Genomic DNA, 20,844 nt, shown 5'->3' on the forward strand with positions numbered 1-20,844 from the left:
TCAAATTACAAGCAGAACAAAAGAGACATAGAGAGGTGAGTAAATATAAATACTCTGCTGCTCAGGAGAGGTCTATACAAGAATCCATCAAACTACAAGCAGAACAAACGAAACAGAGAGAGGTGAGTAAATATAAATACTCTGCTGCTCAGGAGATGTCTATACAAGAATCCATCAAACTACAAGCAGAACAAACGAAACAGAGAGAGGTGAGTAAATATAAATACTCTGCTGCTCAGGAGATGTCTATACAAGAATCCATCAAATTACAAGCAGAACAAACGAGACATAGAGAGGTGAGAAAATAAGTCAAATATCTGACTGTATTTTTATACGACCACAAAAATTAAAAATTTTTTGGTCGTATATTGGTATGACGTTGGCGTCGTTGTCGTCGTCGTCGTCGTCGTCGTCATCGTCGTCCGAAGACACATTGGTTTTCGCACTCTAACTTTAGTTTAAATAAATGGATCTCCATGAAATTTTACCATAAGGTTCAATACCACGAAAGGAAGGTTGGGATTGATTTTGGGGGTTATGGTACCAACAGTTAAGGAATTAGGGGCCAAAAGGGGCCAAAAATAAGCATTTTTGTAACTTCCAGACAATAACTTGTGTGTAAGTGTATGGATCTCTCTGACATTGTACCACAAGGTTCCATATCACAAAAGAAAGGCTGTAATTGATTTTGGGGGTAATTGCCTCAAAATTTTAGGAATTAGGGGCCAAAAAAGGGGCAAAAAACAAGCATTTTTCTAGTTTCATGACAATAACTTGTGTGTAAGTGTTTGGATATTTCTGAAATTGTACTACAAGGTTCAATATCACAAAGGGAAAGATGGAATTGAGTTTGGGGGTAATTGCCCGAAACGTTTAAGAATTGGGGGCCAAAAATAAGCATTTTTCTAGTTTCCAGACAATAACTTGTGTTCAAGTGTATGGATCTCTCTGAAATTGTACTGCAAGGTACCATACCACAAAGGGAAGGCTGGGATTGAGTTTGGGGGTGATGAATCATAAGGGGGTTCAAAAAATTTGGAGGGGGGATTTTTTTTTTTTCTTTTTTTTTCTTTTTTTCCTTTTTTTTTTCTTTTAAAATTTTCCATTTTAAGTTGGTTATTTCTGATTAATATTTAAAAGCAAATAATAATGATATGGTAGGAGATACACACCAAACAGGATGTGTAAATTATTATATAATAAGTATTGTGCAATAGCAAGAAATTTTCAATTGCACAGTATTGCACAATAGCAAGAAATCTTCAATTGCACAGTATTGCGCAATAGCAAAAGAAATCTTCAATTGCACAGTATTGCGCAATAGCAAGAAATATCCAATAGCACAATATTGCGCAATAGCAAGAAATTGTCAATTGTACAGTATTGCTCAATAGCAAGAAATATTCAATTGCACAGTATTGTGCAAAAGAAGATACTTCGTATAAATTGCTTATTTCTTGATCAATTTCAATGGGGTTTTATTCTTGAATTCTTGGGGTTCTTTAAAATGCTGAATCTAACTGTGTATTAAGTTTTTGGATTTTGGGCCCCGTTTTTAAATTGGTCCACATTGAGGTCCAAAGGGTCCAAAATTTAACTTTGTTTGATTTCATCAAAAATTGAATTATTGGGGTTCTTTGATATGCCGAATCTAACCGTGTATTTAGATTCTTAATTTCTGGTTCCGTTTTCAAATTGGTCTACATTAAGGTCCAAAGGGTCCAAAATTAAACTTAGTTTGATTTTAACAAAAATTGAATTTTTAGGGTTCTTTGATATGCTGAATCTAAACATGTATTTAGATTTTTGATTATGGGCCCAGTTTTCAAGTTGGTCCAAATCGGGGTCCAAAATTAAACTTTGTTTGATTTCAACAAAAATTGAATATATGTGGTTCTTTGATATGCTGAATCTAACCATGTATTTAGATTTTTGATTTTTGGGCCCCGTTATCAACTTTGTCCACATTGAGGTCAAAAGGGTCCAAAATTAAACTTTGTTTGATTTCATCAAAAATTGAATTTTTGGGGTTCTTTGATATGCTGAATCTAACCATGTATTTAGATTTTGGATATTGGACCATAATAGGTGAATGTCCAATTTAAAATTTTTAAGTTCTTAGACCACATTCATTCTGTGTCAGAAACCTATGCTGTGTCAAATATTTAATCACAATCCAAATTCAGAGCTGTATCAAGCTTGAATGTTGTGTCCATACTTGCCCCAACTGTTCAGGGTTCGACCTCTGCGGTCGTATCAAGCTGCGCCCTGCGGAGCATTTTATTGATTATGGGCCCAGTTTTCAAGTTGGTCCAAGATAGGGTCCAGTATTTAAACTTTGTTTGATTTCAACAAAAATTGAATATATGGGGTTCTTTGATATGCTGAATCTAAACATGTATTTAGATTTATGATTATGGGCCCAGTTTTAAAGTTGGTCCAAATTGGGGTCCAAAATTAAACTTTGTTTGATTTCATCAAAAATTGTGAATTATTGGGGTTCTTTGATATTCCAAATCTAACCGTGTATTTAGATTTTTAATTTTAAGTCCCGTTTTTTAAATTGGTCTACATTAAGGTCCAAAGGGTCCAAAATTAAACTTAGTTTGATTTTAGCAAAAATTGAATTCTTGGGGTTTTTTGATTTGCTGAATCTAAACATGTGTTTAGATTTTTGATTATGGGCCCAGTTTTCAAGTTTGTCCAAGTTGGGGTCCAAAATTAAACTTTGTTTGATTTTAACAAAAAGTGAATATATGGGTTCTTTAATATGCTGAATCTAACCATGTATTTTGATTTTGGACATTGGACCATAATAGGTAAATTAAAAAAATTCAAGTTCTTAGACCACATTCTTTCTGTGTCAGAAACCTATGCTGTGTCAAATATTTAATAACAATCCAAATTCAGAGCTGTATCAAGCTTGAATGTTGTGTCCATACTTGCCCCAACTGTTCAGGGTTCGACCTCTGCGGTCGTATCAAGCTGCGCCCCAGCGAAGCATTTTATTAGAATTTGATAGCTTGTGCCTTAAGTAAACTCTTAAACGACAATCAAAGAGGTAATATTAATAAAATTATTATGTGAGATGACGCTATTATTAAAATAAAATCAAATTTTAATTACTTATATATTCATACTGTCATATTGTCAAACTAAGTTTTTTCTAGGTTATCTCCCTTTATCAAATATTAAACAAAATGAAAATAAGACCTCTGTTACAAAAAATATAGCAAAGAGGATCATAAGTGATTTACAAATAAAAGTGAAAAGCAACTAGATACATATGAAAGCTATGTGGCTCTTAAAAACTTTTCTGGATCAACATTGCTAAAGAAATTATGAAGATTGATCTTTAAAATCACTCACTGAAAAGAAGTAAAATTTTGTTCTCAATGTTCCCAAAGAAGTTTTATCCAATAGAGCAAATGGAAAGCTATTAATATGATATCTGGAATTTAGAAGAAAAAAATCACTTCCAAGCTATTTATCCTTCAAAGATCAAATGTCAATAAAACAAAATTTTTTTTTTTATTTTTGAAATTACAAATTTCAGGAAAAAGATTTGTAACAATATAAAGTTAAGATAAACCTGATTGTTACGGAAATTTGATAAGCATAACCTAAGAAAGCCAGTAAAACAACATAGTATGTGTACCAATACTTCTTACAGGAGTCACAGGCAATATATGCAGCTGAAAAATTAGCCGAAAAGCTCAACATTAAATTGGAGACCTTTAATCCAGAAGGAAGAGATATAGTGTATCCTTTTAGAAAATTGAATTATAATGTACTGTTATCAGAAATATATTTTTTTTATAATAAATGAAACAATGTTTTAAAGTGAAAATTATGACAGGATGAATACATTTGCATTGCAATAAGTTAATCTCATCTAATTTTTATACGACCGCAAAAAAATTTTGCGGTCGTATATTAGTATGACAATGGCGTCGTCGTCCGGTGTCGTCGTCCGAAGACACATTGGTTTTCGCACTTTAACTTTAGTTTAAGTGAATGGATCTCTATGAAATTTTACCATAAGGTTCAATACCACAAAAGGAAGGTGGGGATTGATTTTGGGAGTTATGGTACCAACACTTAAGGAATTAGGGGCCGAAATTAGCATTTTTATACGACCACAAAAAATTTTTTGTGGTCGTATATTGGTATGACGTTGGCGACGTCGTCGTCGTCCGGCGTCGTCCGAAGACACATTGGTTTTCGCACTCTAACTTTAGTTTAAGTGAATGGATCTCTATGAAATTTTACCACAAGGTTCAATACCACAAAAGGAAGGTGGGGATTGATTTTGGGGGTTATGGTACCAACAGTAAAGGAATTAGGGGACAAAAAGGGGCCAAAAATAAGCATTTTTGTAACTTCCAGACATAACTTGTGTGTTAGTGTATGGATCTCTCTGACATTGTACCACAAGGTTCCATATCACAAAAGGAATGCTGGGATTGATTTTGGGGGTAATTGCCTCAAAATTTTAGAAATTAGGGGCAAAAAACAAGCATTTTTCTAGTTTCATGACAATAACTTGTGTGTAAGTGTATGGATCTTTCTGAAATTGTACTTCAAGGTTCCATATCACAAAGGGAAAGTTGGAATTGAGTTTGGGGGTAATTGCCGAAACGTTAAGGAATTGGGGGCCAAAAAGGGGCCAAAAATAAGCATTTTTCTAGTTTCCAGACAATAACTTGTGTTCAAGTGTATGGATCTCTCTGAAATTGTACTGCAAGGTACCATACCACAAAGGGAAGGCTGGGATTGATGATGGGGGTAATTGCCTCAATATTTTATAATTAGGGGCCAAAAAGGGGCAAAAAAACAAGCATTTTTCTAGTTTCAGGACAATAACTTGTGTGTAAGTGTATGGATCTTTCTGAAATTGTACTACAAGGTTCCATATCACAAAGGAAAAGCTGGGTTTGAGTTTGGGGGTAATTGCCCTAAACGTTTAGGAATTTGGGGCCAAAAAGGGGCCAAAAAACACATTTTTCTAGTTTCCAGACAATAACTTGTGTTGAAGTGTATGGATCTCTCTGAAATTGTACTGCAAGGTACCATAACACAAAGGGAAGGCTGGGATTGAGTTTGGGGGTGATGAATCATAAGGGGGTTCAAAAAATTTGGGGGGCCGGGGGATTTTTTTTTTTTTCCTTTTCTTTTTCTTTTAAAATTTTCCATTTTAAGTTGGTTATTTCTGATTTATATTTAAAAGCAAATGATAATGATATGGTAGGAGATACACACCAAACAGGATGTGTAAATTATTATATAATAAGTATTGTGCAATAGCAAGAAATTTTCAATTGCACAGTATTGCACAATAGCAAGAAATGTTCAATTGCACAGTATTGCGCAATAGCAAGAAATCTTCAATTGCACAGTATTGCGCAATAGCAAGAAATATCCAATAGCACAATATTGCGCAATAGCAAGAAATTGTCAATTGTACAGTATTGCGCAATAGCAAGAAATATTTAATTGCACAGTATTGTGCAAAAGAAGATACTTCGTATAAATTGCTTATTTCTTGACCGATTTCAATGGGGTTTTATTCTTGAATTCTTGGGGTTCTTTAATATGCTGAATCTAACCGTGTATTTAGTTTTTGGATTTTGGGTCCCGTTTTTTAATTTGTTCCACATTGAGGTCCAAAGGGTCCAAAATTAAACTTTGTTTGATTTCATCAAAAATTGAATTATTGGGGTTCTTTCATATGCCGTATCTAACCGTGTATTTTGATTCTTAATTTTTGGTTCCGTTTTCAAATTGGTCTACATTAAGGTCCAAAGAGTCCAAAATTAAACTAAGTTTGATTTTAACAAAAATTGAATTCTTAGGGTTCTTTGATATGCTGAATCTAAACATGTATTTAGATTTTTGATTATGGGTCCAGTTTTCAAGTTGGTCCAAATCGGGGTCCAAAATTAAACTTTGTTTGATTTCAACAAAAATTGAATATATGGGGTTCTTTGATATGCTGAATCTAACCATGTATTTAGATTTTTGATTTTTGGGCCCCGTTATCAACTTTGTCCACATTGAGGTCAAAAGGGTCCAAAATTAAACTTTGTTTGATTTCATCAAAAATTGAATTCTTGGGGTTCTTTGATATGCTGAATCTAACCATGTATTTAGATTTTGGATATTGGACCATAATAGGTGAATGTCCAATTTAAAATTTTTAAGTTCATTCATTCTGTGTCAGAAACCTATGCTGTGTCAAATATTTAATCACAATCCAAATGCAAAGCTGTATCAAGCTTGAATGTTGTGTCCATACTTGGCCCAACTGTTCAGGGTTCGACCTCTGCGGTCGTATCAAGCTGCACCCTGCGTAGCATTTTATTGTAACTTCCAGACATAACTTGTGTGTTAGTGTATGGATCTCTCTGACATTGTACTACAAGGTTCCAAATCACAAAGGGAAAGTTGGAATTGAGTTTGGGGTTAATTGCCCAAAACGTTTAGGAATAAGGGGCCAAAAAGGGGCAAAAAATAAGCATTTTTCTAGTTTCCAGACAATAACTTGTGTTCAAGTGTATGGATCTCTCTGAAATCGTTCTGCAAGGTACCATACCACAAAGGGAAGGCTGGGATTGATTTTGGGGGCAATTTCCTCAAAATTTAAGGAATTAGGGGCCATAAAGGGGCCAAAAAACAAGCATTTTTCTAGTTTCAGGACAATAACTTGTGTGTAAGTGTATGGATCTTTATGAAATTGTACTACAAGGATCCATATCACAAAGGGAAAGCTGGGTTTGAGTTTGGGGGTAATTGCCCAAAACGTTTAGGAATTTAGGGCCAAAAAGGGGCCAAGAAACAAGCATTTTTCTAGTTTCCAGACAATAACTTGTGTTCAAGTGTATGGATCTCTCTGAAATTGTACTGCAAGGTACCATACCACAAAGGGAAGGCTGGGATTTTGTTTGGGGGTGATGAATCATAAGGGGGTTCAAAAAATTTGGGGGGGGATTTTATTTTTCCTTTTTTTTCTTTAAAATTTTCCATTTTAAATTGGTTATTTCTGATTTATATATAAGAGCAAATAATAATGATATGGTTTGAATAGGTAAATTAAAAATTTTTAAGTTCTTAGACCACATTCATTCTGTGTCAGAAACCTATGCTGTGTCAAATATTTAATTACAATCCAAATTCAGTGCTGTATCAAGCTTGAATGTTGTGTCCATACTTGCCCCAACTGTTCAGGGTTCGACCTCTGCGGTCGTATCAAGCTGCGCCCCAGCGGAGCATTTTATTTATTTTGATCGCCTACTTCAAAATGTACAGGGGGCCTCTGTGGCCGAGGGGTCTAAGTAGTAGAAATACTGTATTACTGGCCTGTCAAAAGTGAGGCTGTAAGTTTCGAATCCCGCAGGTGGACTCAACTCCAATTTCAATTGACTAGGATTGTCAGTTTTCCTACCAGAGTTTGTGGTTCTCTCTGGGCACTCCGGCTTCCTCCACCAATAAAAAGTATCCTCCACGAAATAGCACAATAGTGCTGAAAGTAGTGTTAAACACCAATCATTCAAGCAAAACGTACAGGAACCTTTCATTATCAATCGTTTTTGTTTGTAGTTTCACAATTATAAATGCTGATGTGTTTGTTGTTGTTGTTAGTCTTTGTTTTTCATAGTAAGTTTTTTCCGGAGGAATCAGGTGTAGGTGGTTGATGTGGTCTGTTGTACTATGGGGTACTTTTAGCTATTCACTCTTCACTCTTTTTATGTACTATACAAATTATTTATTATACAAATGACATTTTGAATTTAAGTAGGTATTCTAGGTAGATTTGTAGTTCTTGCATCCTACAGTTGATGCTACTTTTTTCATATGTGATCATAGCAGAGTTCTGGGAATCTTTTTTAGCCTGGTGTTCATCAGGACCATCAAGACTACAAATTTGGTGGCAGTGTTAATTTTGTGGTCCTGTTTTTATACGACTGCAAAAAATTGGTCTTATATTGGTATGACGTTGGCGTCGTCGTCATCTTCGTCGTCATCCGAAGACACATTGGTTTTCGCACACTAACTTTTGTTTAAGTGAATGGATCTCTATGAAATTTTACCATAAGGTTCAGTACCACAAAAGGAAGGTTGGGATTGATTTTGGGGGTTATGGTACCAACAGTTAAGGAATTAGGGGCCAAAAATAAGCATTTTTGTAACTTCCAGACAATAACTTGTGTGTTAGTGTATGGATCTCTCTAACATTGTACCATAAGGTTCCATATCACAAAGGGAATGCTGGGATTGATTTTGGGGTAATTGCCTCAAAATTTTAAGAATTAGGGGCAAAAAAAGGGGCAAAAAACAAGCATTTTTCTAGTTTCATGACAATAACTTGTGTGTAAGTGTATGGATCTTCCTAAAATTGTACTACAAGGTTCCATATCACAAAGGGAAAGCTGGGTTTGAGTTTGGGGGTAATTGCCCTAAACGTTTAGGAATAAGGGGCCAAAAATAAGCATTTTTCTAGTTTCAAGACAAAAACTTGTGTTCAAGGGTACGGAGCTCTCTGAAATTGTACTGCAAGGTACCATACCTCAAAAGGAAGGCTGGGATTGAGTTTGGGGGTAATGAATCATAAGGGGGTTTTAAAAAATTTGGGAGGGATTTTTTTTCTTTTTTGAAGACTTTTATGATGTATTTAAATTGGTAATTATGGTTGCAAACTCCATTGGAAATTTGAATTGAGATTATGACCATATCTTGAGGGAAAGAATTTTTTTGGGGGAAAAGGTGGGGGGTGGGGGTGGGGTGAGGTGAAAAAAAATTTAGGGGGGGGAGGGGGATAAAAAAGAAATTGTGGGGGCAATTTTTTTTTTCATTTCAGATTTCAGAATTTCTTTTTGCAAAAAAAAGGGGGGGGGGATTTTTTAAATTTTTTTGGGGTGTGTGGATTCAATTTCGCAACAGCATAGTGTATTGCACCGAAGCAAAAAACTGAATATAAATTCAAATCATATAACCAATTCTAAGTTCTTTGACTACAGTTATTCGGTGTCAGAAACCTATTATGTGTCAAATATTTATTTACAATCCAAATTCAGACTGTATCAAGGTCGAATATTGTGTCCATTTTTGCCCCATCTGTTCAGGGTTGGACCTCTGTGGTTGTATCTTGTTGCGCTCAGCAGGCATTTTATTGCATAATTATTTTAGGTGAGTTCGAAAAATCAGCGCAAATTATTATTTTTACAGGAGTTATGTCTCTTTTAGGTTGATTCATTTATTAGTCCCCTACTGATGAAGTGGAAGGGGACTTAAGGTTTGCACTCCCTCTGTCTGTCTGTCTGTCGAACCGTCAGTCCGGCAAATCAGTTTTCCATACTTTTTTTCTTCATTCTTGAAGATATTGATTTGATATTTGGTGTATTGTTTTATCATGGCAAGTTACAGATCAAGTTCGAATTTTGTTCCAGTCTGATGATTTTGTGCAGAGTTATGGTCCTTGGACTTAAAAAATTCACTCAAATAATCAGTTTTCCGCACTTTTTTTCGTCATGCTTAAAGATATTGATTTGAAAATTGGTATGTAGTTTAATCATAACAAGTTACAGAACAAGTTAGAATTTTGTTCCGGTTTGATGATTTTGTGCAGAGTTATGGTCCTTAGACTTAGAAAATTTACTCAAATAATCAGTTTTCCACACTTTTTTTCGTCATGCTTGAAGATATTGACTTGATATTTGTAAATTCAGAAATTATTGCGATGTTTTTATTATTGTGAAAAATGTGACCGGGTTATAATCGCAATAATTTAGACTCGTATTTTGAAATTTTTTATATGAATTAAACAGGATTTTTCTCAATATCACAAAAATTAAAATCGCATTTTAGTCAAAATTGACAAAGTCGCATTAATAAATGCACGCAATAATTTCTAAATTTACAGTAGTTTACACCATGACAAGTTACAGATAAGTTAGAATTTTGTTCCAAAACAAAGAAATTTTAACCGGTAGGGGACTATGTATTGCCATGCAATACTCACAGAATGCTTGTTTTCTTGGCTACCTATTTTTGTGGATCAAGAAAAAATGAATATTTGAATTGATGGTCTGGACAAAGTCTGCGTACAAGACTATGATTTTTTTTGCTTCGTTGAACATTTAAATTTGTGATTCACTTGTACCCATGAAATCCATGGAAATAGGTATTCCACGAATAATAATAAATCTACAGTATCAGGTGTAGCGCCATTGAGATTATAAGGTTCTTCTGTTAATGAAAAATTTAATGACTGACAGTCTTTTATACACAGAATCACAAAATAATGATATCATATCAATAATATAAAATTCAAGAGTGCCACAAAATTAAAATATAGTTTTGAAGAGAATAAATATTTTCGGAAATAATATTTGGAGAATACTTCCTCCCCATTGAATGGTGTTTAATTCATTTTAAAGGCTCAAATTATATACATGACATATAGATTTCATTTTTTATATGTTTGAAGCAGGCAAAGATGACCTTGGACAGTCTTTTTGAGGACCATTTCATTTTGAAGGTCACTATGGTTTCATGTAATCGGCTTCCAAACCTTTTAGTCTGAAGTGTTTTTTATGAAGGTAATTCCAGATACACACATTGTACACACGGTAATCAGTATCATACATTTTTAATAATACTGGTTTTGTGTAGAGAATCTGTGGGAAGAGTTACAAAGAAAATGTTTTGATTCATTAAATTTAACCAGTGAATGAATGGTAATCTGAGTTGTATTCACTGTTATTTATCAATATGTAAAAAAACAACTTGAGCTTATCAACCCATTATATTATCTAAATGGCCTGATTGGTTCATGATCATTGGCATCTTTTAAAAAAACCAATGTGATGCATAATGAAATTGGCAATACAATACAAGGTCTTTAGAATATACCCTTAACATAGAAACAGATATAGAGAACCTGAAGTTATAGACAGTGATGATGATGATCTGGAAGGAGTTGACTGATGGGTACTCATGACTACTAATTGTATAAACAATAAAAAAAACATGTGATTCATAAGGAAGAGTAATATATGTTACATCATCACTACTATGGACCAATTTATGGACAAAACCTTTATATTCTCAGGAAAGTTAGGTTTATGAAAAGACAAAAAGTGCTTGATGATGATAAGAGATAATGATACAGACAGCGAAACTGATTCTCATCATGACAATATCATTTGTTTTCAGTACATGAATGTAGGCAAATTATTGCATGATTTCAGTCAGTTGTCAATCAGGGTTTCCTTTTTGTAATTATGTCATTCTGTTTGTCACAACATTTAACACAGATTCAATATGACAAATTAAATTAAAAATAAATATGTTTATTTTTACTACAATATCAATATTCCCATCTTTAAGATTTTATCTATTTAGAATTGTTGAACTAGCTTTTAAAAATCTCAGTGGTGTAGGAGTAGATAGAAAAGTGGGAGGAGGCAATCTTTTGAAAATGACTAGCAAAAACAAAAATATAGTCTAATAGTCTAGAAGTTAGTCAGTGTTCTCTTTCATTTTCATTTTTTATTTTCATTTTTTTTTGTGGTGCCAAAAGTGGGAGGGAGCTAAACATATTCTTGCAATTTATAAAAAAGGGGGTTGATTAATATCCAAAAAGATTCTAAAGACCTTTTATTTTGATTTGTAAAACTTAAAAAGAATTACTGTATTACTAGGCTGTCAAAAGTGAGGCTGTAAGTTTCGAATCCCGCACCTGGCAGGAGGACAACTCCAATCTCAATTGACCAGGATTGTCAGTTTTCCTACCAAAGGTCGTGGTTCTCTCTGGGCACTCCGGCTTCCTCCACCAATAAAAACTGACTGCCATTAAATAGCACAATAGTGCTGAAAAGTAGTGTTAAACACCAATCATTCAAGCAAAATGTACAGGAACCTTTCATTATCAGTCATTTTTGTTTGTAGTTTCACAATTATAAATGCTGATGTGTTTGTTGTTGTTGTTAGTCTTTGTTTTTCATAGTAAGTTTTTTCCGGAGGAATCAGGTGTAGGTGGTTGATGTGGTCTGTTGTACTATGGGGATTTCTGTTATCTCTTCACTCTTTTTATTTACTCTTCAAATTATTTATTATGCAAATAACATTTTGAATAAGCAGTTGGTATTTTAGGTAGAATTGTAATTCCAGCTTCCTACAATTGATGCTACTTTTTGCATATGTGATCATAGCAGAGTTCTGGGAATCTTTTTTAGCCTGGTGTTCATAAGGACCATCAGAACCATCAAGACCACATATTTGGTGGCAGCGTTAATTTTGTGGTCCTGTTTTTGCATAACAATTTTAGGTGAGTTCGAAAAGTCAGCGCTAATCTATTATTTTTACAGGAGTTATGTCTCTTTGAAATGTAATTTATATTGAACATTGCATTGTAAGCAGTCTCACACCTTCAATTCTTGTCAAATTTTTATGAAGTTTATATTAAAGGCCTACATCAGTAATGGCTTGGAAGAGTTGGGAGAGTTCGTCTGAAGTGTTTTTGATAAAGGTCATTCCAGATACACACATTGTACACCAGACAATTGCTCCTAACTCAGAATTCCAAAAAGAATTAAATGTTTTCAATACACACATTTTAAATAAACACTAATTGTTTTACAGGAGCTGTGCCCACAGGCACTTGTCTCAGAAAAAAAATTCCTATATACCTTGATGTATTATATTGTGGTATATAGGTTTTTTTTCTGAGACAAGTGCCTGTGGCTGTGCCCCTCGAAAATAGAAACATCAGGAAATAACTTACTTAATGATCTCATGCCTACATTTCTTGCAAGTTATTTATCAAAAAGTAATGAAATTTTTTTTTTTAAGTTATTACCCTTGGACAGATAAAATAAGTGCAACACAGGGAACATTGGAACTCTGTTCTTTTATTTCCATAGGTTTAGTTAGATAAGGCTGATTTGCACAATGATATATATGTTCCATTATTAAATTATCTCATACTTTCAAGTGGACATTAGGACCAACACTACACTCGAAATTTATGGACCTACCTGATTTTTGGTGGTGTGGACCGACAGGACCTTCAATTTTTTAGAACACTTCCATTGTACCTGAACTCTTCCTTGATAATTCATTTGCAAGACATCATACACATTTATTGCATTCAACTTACTGAAGATTTATTTATGTTCTTGGGTACCTATTTTTGTGGATTAAGGAAAAATTATATTTTTGTGGATATTTGAATTGATGATTTTGACAAAGTCTGCATACAAGACTATGATTTTTTTTACTTTGTTGAACATTTAGATTTGTGGTTCACTTGTACCCATGAAATAGGTATTCAACAAATAATAATAAATCTACAGTATCAGGTGTAACACCATTGAGATTATAAGGTTCTTCTGTTAATGGAAAATTTAATGACTCACAGTCTTTTATACACAGAATCACAAAATAATGATATCATATCAATAGTAAAAATTTCAAGAGTGGCACAAAATTAAAATATAGTTTAAGAGAATAAATATTCTTGGTCAATAGTATTTGGAGAATACTCCCTCCCATTGAATGGTGTGTAATTCATTTTAAAGGCTCAAATTATATACATGACATATAGATTTCATTTTCATATGTTTGAAGTAGGCAAAGATGACGATCAATAGTAATTTTGAGGACCATTTCATTTTGAAGGTCACTATGGTTTTATGTAATTGGCTTCCAAACCTTTTAGTCTGGAGTGATTTTTATGAAGGTCATTCCAGAAAAACACAATGTACACACAGTAATCAGTATCATACATTTTTAATAATACTGATTTTGTGTAGAGAATCTGTGGGAAAAGTTACAAAGAAAATGTTTTGATTCATTAAATTTAACCAATGAATGGTAATCTGAGTTGTAGTCACTGTTATTTATCAACATTTAAATAAACAACTTGAGCTTATCAACCCATTATATCATTTAAATGCCCTGATTGGTTCATGATCATTGGCATCTTTTAAAAAAACCAATGTGATGCATAATGAAATTGGCAATACAATACAAGGTCTTTAGAATATACCCTTAACATAGAAACAGATATAGAGAACCTGAAGTTATAGACAGTGATGATGATCTGGAAGGAGTCGACTGATGGGTACTCATGACTACTAATTGTATAAACAATAAAACAAACATGTGATTCATAAGGAAGAGTAATACATGTTACATCATCACTGCTATGGACCAATTTATGGACAAAACCTTTATGTTCTCTGGAAAGTTAGGTTTATGAAAAATATAAAAAGTGCTTGATTTTGATAAGAGATAATGATACAGACAGCGAAACTGATTCTTATCATGACAATATCATTTGTTTTCAGTACATGAATGTAGGCAAATTATTGCATGATTTCAGTCAGTTGTCAATCATGGTTTCCTTTTTGTAATTATGTCATTCTGTTTGTCACAACATTAACACAGATTCAATATGACAAATTAAATTAAAAATAAATATGTTTATTTTTACTACAATATCAATATTCCTATCTTTAAGATTTTATCTGTTTAGAATTGTTGAACTAGCTTTTAATGATCTCAGTGGTGTAGGAGTAGATAGAAAAGTAGGAGGAGGCAATCTTTTGAAAATGACTAGCAAAAACAAAAATATAGTCTAATAGTCTAGAAGTTAGTCAGTGTTCTCTTTCATTTTCATTTTTTATTTTCATTTTTTTTGTGGTGCCAAAAGTGGGAGGGAGCTAAACATATTTCCGCAATTTTTATACGACTGCAAAAATTAAAAATTTTTTGGTCGTATATTGGTATGACGTTGGCGTCGTCGTCGTCGTCGTCGTCGTCGTCTGGCGTCGTCCGGCGTCGTCCGAAGACACATTGGTTTTCGCACTCTAACTTTAGTTTAAGTGAATGGATCTCCGTGAAATTTTACCATAAGGTTCAATGCCACAAAAGGAAGGTTGGGATTGATTTTGGGGGTTATGGTACCAACAGTTAAGGAATTAGGGGCCAAAAATAAGCATTTTTGTAACTTCCAGACATAACTTGTGTGTTCGTGTATGGATCTCTCTGACATTGTACCACAAGGTTCCATATCACAAAGGTAATGCTGGGATTGGTTTTGGGGGTAATTGCCTCAAAATTTTAGGAATTAGGGGCCAAAAAAGGGGCAAAAAACAAGCATTTTTCTAGTTTCATGATAATAACTTGTGTGTAAGTGTATGGATCTTTCTGATATTGAACTACAAGGTTCAATATCACAAAGGGAAAGCTGGAATTGAGTTTGGGGGTAATTGCCTAAAACATTTAGGAATAAGGGGCCAAAAAGGGGCCAAAAATAGCATTTTTATAGTTTCCAGACAATTACTTGTGTTCAAGTGTATGGATCCCTCTGAAATTGTACTGCAAGGTACCATACCACAAAGGGAAGGCTGGGATTGATTTTGGGGGTAATTCCCTCAAAATTTTAGGAATAAGGGGACAAAAAGGGGAAAAAAACAAGCATTTTTCTAGTTTCAGGACAATAACTTGTGTTCAAGTGTATGGATCTCTCTGAAATTGTACTGCAAGGTACCATACCACAAAGGGAAGGCTGGGATTGAGTTTGGGGGTGATGAATCATAAGGGGTTTCAAAAAATTGGGGGGGGGATTTTTTTTTTTTCATTTTTTTTTCTTTTTTTCCTTTTTTTTTCTTTTAAAATTTTCCATTTTAAGTTGGTTATTTCTGATTTATATTTAAAAGCAAATAATAATGATATGGTAGGAGATACACACCAAACAGGATGTGTAAATTATTATATAATAAGTATTGTGCAATAGCAAGAAATTTTCAATTGCACAGTATTGCACAATAGCAAGAAATCTTTCATTGCACAGTATTGCGCAATAGCAAGAAATCTTCAATTGCACAGTATTGCGCAATAGCAAGAAATATCCAATAGCACAATATTGCGCAATAGCAAGAAATTGTCAATTGTACAGTATTGCGCAATAGCAAGAAATATTCAATTGCACAGTATTAATTGCTTATTTCTTGATCAATTTCAATGGGGTTTTATTCTTGAATTCTTGGGGTTCTTTAATATGCTGAATCTAACCGTGTATTAAGTTTTTGGATTTTGGGCCCCGATTTTAAATTGGTCCACATTGAGGTCCAAAGGGTCCAAAATTAAACTTTGTTTGATTTCATCAAAAATTGAATTATTGGGGTTCTTTGATATGCCGAATCTAACCGTGTATTTAGATTCTTAATTTTTGGTTCCGTTTTCAAATTGGTCTACATTAAGGTCCAAAGGGTTCAAAATTAAACTTAGTTTGATTTTAACAAAAATTGAATTCTTAGGGTTCTTTGATATGCTGAATCTAAACATGTATTTAGATTTTTGATTATGGGCCCAGTTTTCAAGTTGGTCTAAATCGGGGTCCAAAATTAAACTTTGTTTGATTCAACAAAAATTGAATATATGGGGTTCTTTGATATGCTGAATCTAACCATGTATTTAGATTTTTGATTTTTGGCCCCGTTATCAACTTTGTCCACATTGAGGTCAAAAGGGTCCTAAATTAAACTTTGTTTGATTTCATCAAAAATTGAATTCTTGGGGTTCTTTGATATGCCGAATCTAACCGTGTAGTTAAATTCTTTATTTTTGGTTCCGTTTTCAAATTGGTCTACATTAAGGTCCAAAGGGTTCAAAATTAAACTAAGTTTGATTTTAACAAAAATTGAATTCTTAGGGTTCTTTGATATGCTGAATCTAAACATGTATTTAGATTTTTGATTATGGGCTCAGTTTTCAAGTTGGTCCAAATCGGGGTCCAAAATTAAACTTTGTTTGATTTCAACAAAAATTGAATATATGGGGTTCTTTGATATGCTGAATCTAACCATGTATTTAGATTTTTGATTTTTGGGCCCCGTTATCAACTTTGTCCACATTGAGGTCAAAAGGGTCCTAAATTAAACTTTGTTTGATTTCATCAAAAATTGAATTCTTGGGGTTCTTTGATATGCTGAATCTAACCATGTATTTAGATTTTGGATATTGGACCATAATAGGTGAATGTCCAATTTAATAAAAAAAAATTAAGTTCTTAGACCACATTCATTCTGTGTCAGTAACCTATGCTGTGTCAAATATTTAATCACAATCCAAATTCAGAGCTGTATCAAGCTTGAATGTTGTGTCCATACTTGCCCCAACTGTTCAGGGTTCGACCTCTGCGGTCGTATCAAGCTGCGCCCTGCGGAGCATTTTATTAAAAGTGGGGGTTGATTAATATCCAAAAAGATTCTAAAGACCTTTTATTTTAATTTGTAAAACTTAAAAAGAATTACTGTATTACTAGCCTGTCAAAAGTGAGGCTGTAACTTTTGAATCCTGCATGTGGCAGGTGGACTTGACTCCAATCTTAATTGACAAGGATTGTCAGTTTTCCTACCAAAGGTTGTGGTTCTCTCTGGGCACTACGGCTTCCTCCACCAATAAAAACTGACCTTCACGAAATAGCACAATAGTGCTGAAAGTAGTGTTAAACACCAATCATTCAAGCAAAATGTACAGGAACCTTTCATTATCAATCGTTTTTGTTTGTAGTTTCACAATTATAAATGTTGATGTGTTTGTTGTTGTTGTTAGTCTTTGTTTTTCATAGTAAGTTTTTTCCGGAGAAATCAGGTGTAGGTGGTTGATGTGGTCTGTTGTACTATGGGGTACTTTTAGCAATTCACTCTTCACTCTTTTTATGTACTATACAAATTATTTATTATACAAATAACATTTTGAATTTAAGCAGTAGGTATTCTAGGTAGATTTGTAATTCTTGCATCCTACAGTTGATGCTACTTTTTATACGCTCGTTTTCCGTACGTTTACGGGACGTATTATGGTATACCGTTGTCCGTTTGTCCGTCCGTCCGTCTGTCCGTCTGTCCGTCCGTCGTCAACATGTCGGACATTAACTCAAAAACTCTTTAACCAATTTGCATAAAACTTTGGTGAATTGTTTATATCTATTGACGTGAGCTCCCTTTCGTTTCTTATGAATTTTAGATTTTACATTTCCGAGTTATAGGGTTTTATTCATTAAAAAAAGGGGGATTTTCCAGTTTTCGGACAATAACTCAAGAATGCTTTCACCAACTTGCAAGAAATTGTGGTGAATTGTTTATATCTATTGACATGAGCTCCCTTTCGATTTTTATAAATTTTAGACTTTAAGTTTCCGAGTTACAGGGTTTTATTAAAAAAAAAGGGGGATTTTCCAGTTTTCAGACAAAAACTCAAAAATGCTTTCAGCAGTTCTTATGAAACTTTGATGAATAGTTTATATCTATTGATGTAAGCTCCATTTAGAATTTTATAAATTTTACATTTTACATTTCTGAGTTATGGGGTTTTATTCATTAAAAAAGGGGGGATTTTCCAGTTTTCGGACAATAACTCAAAAATGCTGTCAGCAATTCTCATGAAACTTTGGTGAATTGTTTATATCTATTGATGTAAGCTCCCTTTTGATTTTCATAAATTTCTAATATGACATTGAGAATTGATTGAACTTTATTTGTTTATAGTCTGACAACAGATTTACTAAGTATTGCACAACAGCACAGTGTATTGCACAACAGCAAGAATTTTTTAATTGAATATAAATTCAATTCATATAACCAATTTCAAGTTCTTTGACTACATTTATTCAGAAACCTGTAATATGTCAAATATTTAATGACAATCCAAATTCAGACCTGTATCAAGCTTGAATATTGTGTCCATTTTTGCCCCAACTGTTCAGGGTTGGACCTCTGCGGGCGTATCCAGCTGCGCTCAGCGAAGCAGTTTATTTCATATGTGATCATAGCAGAGTTCATTATGACCATCAAGACCACAAATTTGGTGGCAGTGTTAATTTTTTGGTCCTGTTTTTGCATGATAATTTAAGGTGAGTTTGAAAAATCCTATTATTTTTACAGGAGTTATGTCTCTTTTAGGTTGATTCATTTATTAGTCCCCTACCGACGAAGTGGAAGGGGACTTTAGGTTTGCACTCCGTCTGTCTGTCTTTGTGTCGAACCGTCAGTCCGGCAAATCAGTTTTCCACACTTTTTTTCTTCATTCTTGAAGATATTGATTTGATATTTGGTGTATTGTTTTATCATGGCAAGTTACAGATCAAGTTTGAATTTTGTTCCAGTCTGATGATTTTGTGCGGAGTTATGTTCCTTTGACTTAGAAAATTCACTAAAATAATCAGTTTTCTGCATTTTTTTTGTCATTCTTGAAGATATTGATTTGATAATTGGTATATAGTTTTATCATGACAAGTTACTGTTCAAGTTTGAATTTTGTTCCAGTCTGATGATTTGTGCAGAGTTATGGTCCTTGGACTTAGAAAACTCACTCAAATAATCAGTTTTCCACACTTTTTTTCGTCATGCTTGAAGATATTGTTTAAAAATTGGTATATAGTTTAATCAGAACAAGTTACAGATCAAGTTAGAATTTTGTTCCGGTCTGATGATTTTGTGCATAGTTATGGTCCTTGGACTTAGAAAATTCACTCAAATAATCAGTTTTCAACACTTTTTTTCGTCATGCTTGAAGATATTGACTTGGTATTTGTTATATAGTTTACACCATGACAAGTTGTAGATCAAGTTAGAATTTTGTTCAAATACAATGAATTTTAAACCGGTAGGGGACTATGGTTTGCCATGCAATACACATAGAATGCTTGTTTTTCTTGTGTACCTATTTTTGTGGATCAAGAAAAAAATGTATTTTTTGTGAATATTTGAATTGATTGTTTTGATAAAGTCTGCATACAAGACTATGATTTTTTTTACTTCGTTGAACATTTAAATTTGTGGTTCACTTGTACCCATGAAATAGGTATTCCACGAATAATAATAAATCTACAGTATCGGGTGTAGCGCCATTGAGATTATAAGGTTCTTCTCTTAATGGAAAATTTAATGACTGACAGTCTTTTATACACAGAATCACAAAATAATGATATCACATCAATAATAAAAAAATTCAAGAGTGGCACAAAATTAAAATATAGTTTAAGAGAATAAATATTCATGGTCAATAGTATTTAGAGAATACTCCCTCCCCATTGAATGGTGTGTAATTCATTTTAAAGGCTCAAATTATATACATGACATACAGATTTCATTTTCATGTTTGAAGTAGGCAAAGATGACCTTCAACAGTAATTTTGAGGACCATTTCATTTTGAAGGTCACTATGGTTTTATGTAATCGGCTTCCAAACCTTTTAGTCTTGAGTGTTTTTTATGAAGGTCATTCCAGATATACACATTGTACACACGGTAATCAGTATCATACATTTTTAATAATACTGATTTTGTGTAGAGAATCTGTGGGAAAAGTTACAAAGAAAATGTTTTGATTCATTAAATTTAACCAGTGAATGAATGGTAATCTGAGTTGTAGTCACTGTTATTTATCAACATTTATATAAACAACTTGAGCTTATCAACCCATTATATCATTTAAATGCCCTGATTGGTTCACGATCATTGGCATCATTTAAAAAAACCAATGTGATGCATAATAAAATTGGCAATACAATACAAGGTCTTTAGAATATACCCTTAACATAGAAACAGGTATAGAGAACCTGAAGTTATAGACAGTGAAGATGATGATCTGGAAGGAGTCGACTGATGGGTACTCATGACTACTAATTGTATAAATAATAAAAAAAACATGTGATGTTCATAAGGAAGAGTAGTACATGTAACATCATCACTGCTATGGGCCAATTTATGGACAAAACCTTTATGTTCTCTGGAAAGTTAGGTTTATGAAAAGACAAAAAGTGCTTGATGATGAT

General features: G+C 33.5%; 1 protein-coding gene across 3 annotated transcripts in view; it reads left to right on the forward strand.

The window, feature by feature from the left end:
* LOC127732921 (DNA-directed RNA polymerase II subunit GRINL1A-like) overlaps nucleotides 1-20,432 on the forward strand; it is a 30,986-nt gene extending 10,554 nt beyond the window's left edge. The window contains exons 5-7 of one of the 3 annotated variants that reach the window (XR_007996506.1): nucleotides 3,674-3,762; nucleotides 10,929-13,680; nucleotides 20,227-20,432. Coding sequence is in view for 2 of the 3 variants with exons in the window: in XM_052242135.1 (XP_052098095.1) it covers nucleotides 3,674-3,762; nucleotides 10,929-10,986 (147 nt within the window). In the remaining variant the exon portion in view is untranslated. Of the gene's footprint in view, nucleotides 1-3,673; nucleotides 3,763-10,928; nucleotides 13,934-14,067; nucleotides 14,511-20,226 lie in introns of those variants that run through there. The other 2 variants (XM_052242136.1, XM_052242135.1) reach the window with 2 other exon arrangements.
* Nucleotides 20,433-20,844: the final 412 nt, after the last annotated feature.

This window comes from Mytilus californianus, unplaced genomic scaffold, assembly GCF_021869535.1.
Source record: "Mytilus californianus isolate M0D057914Y unplaced genomic scaffold, xbMytCali1.0.p SCAF_3, whole genome shotgun sequence".
Taxonomy (NCBI): Eukaryota; Metazoa; Mollusca; class Bivalvia; order Mytilida; family Mytilidae; genus Mytilus; species Mytilus californianus.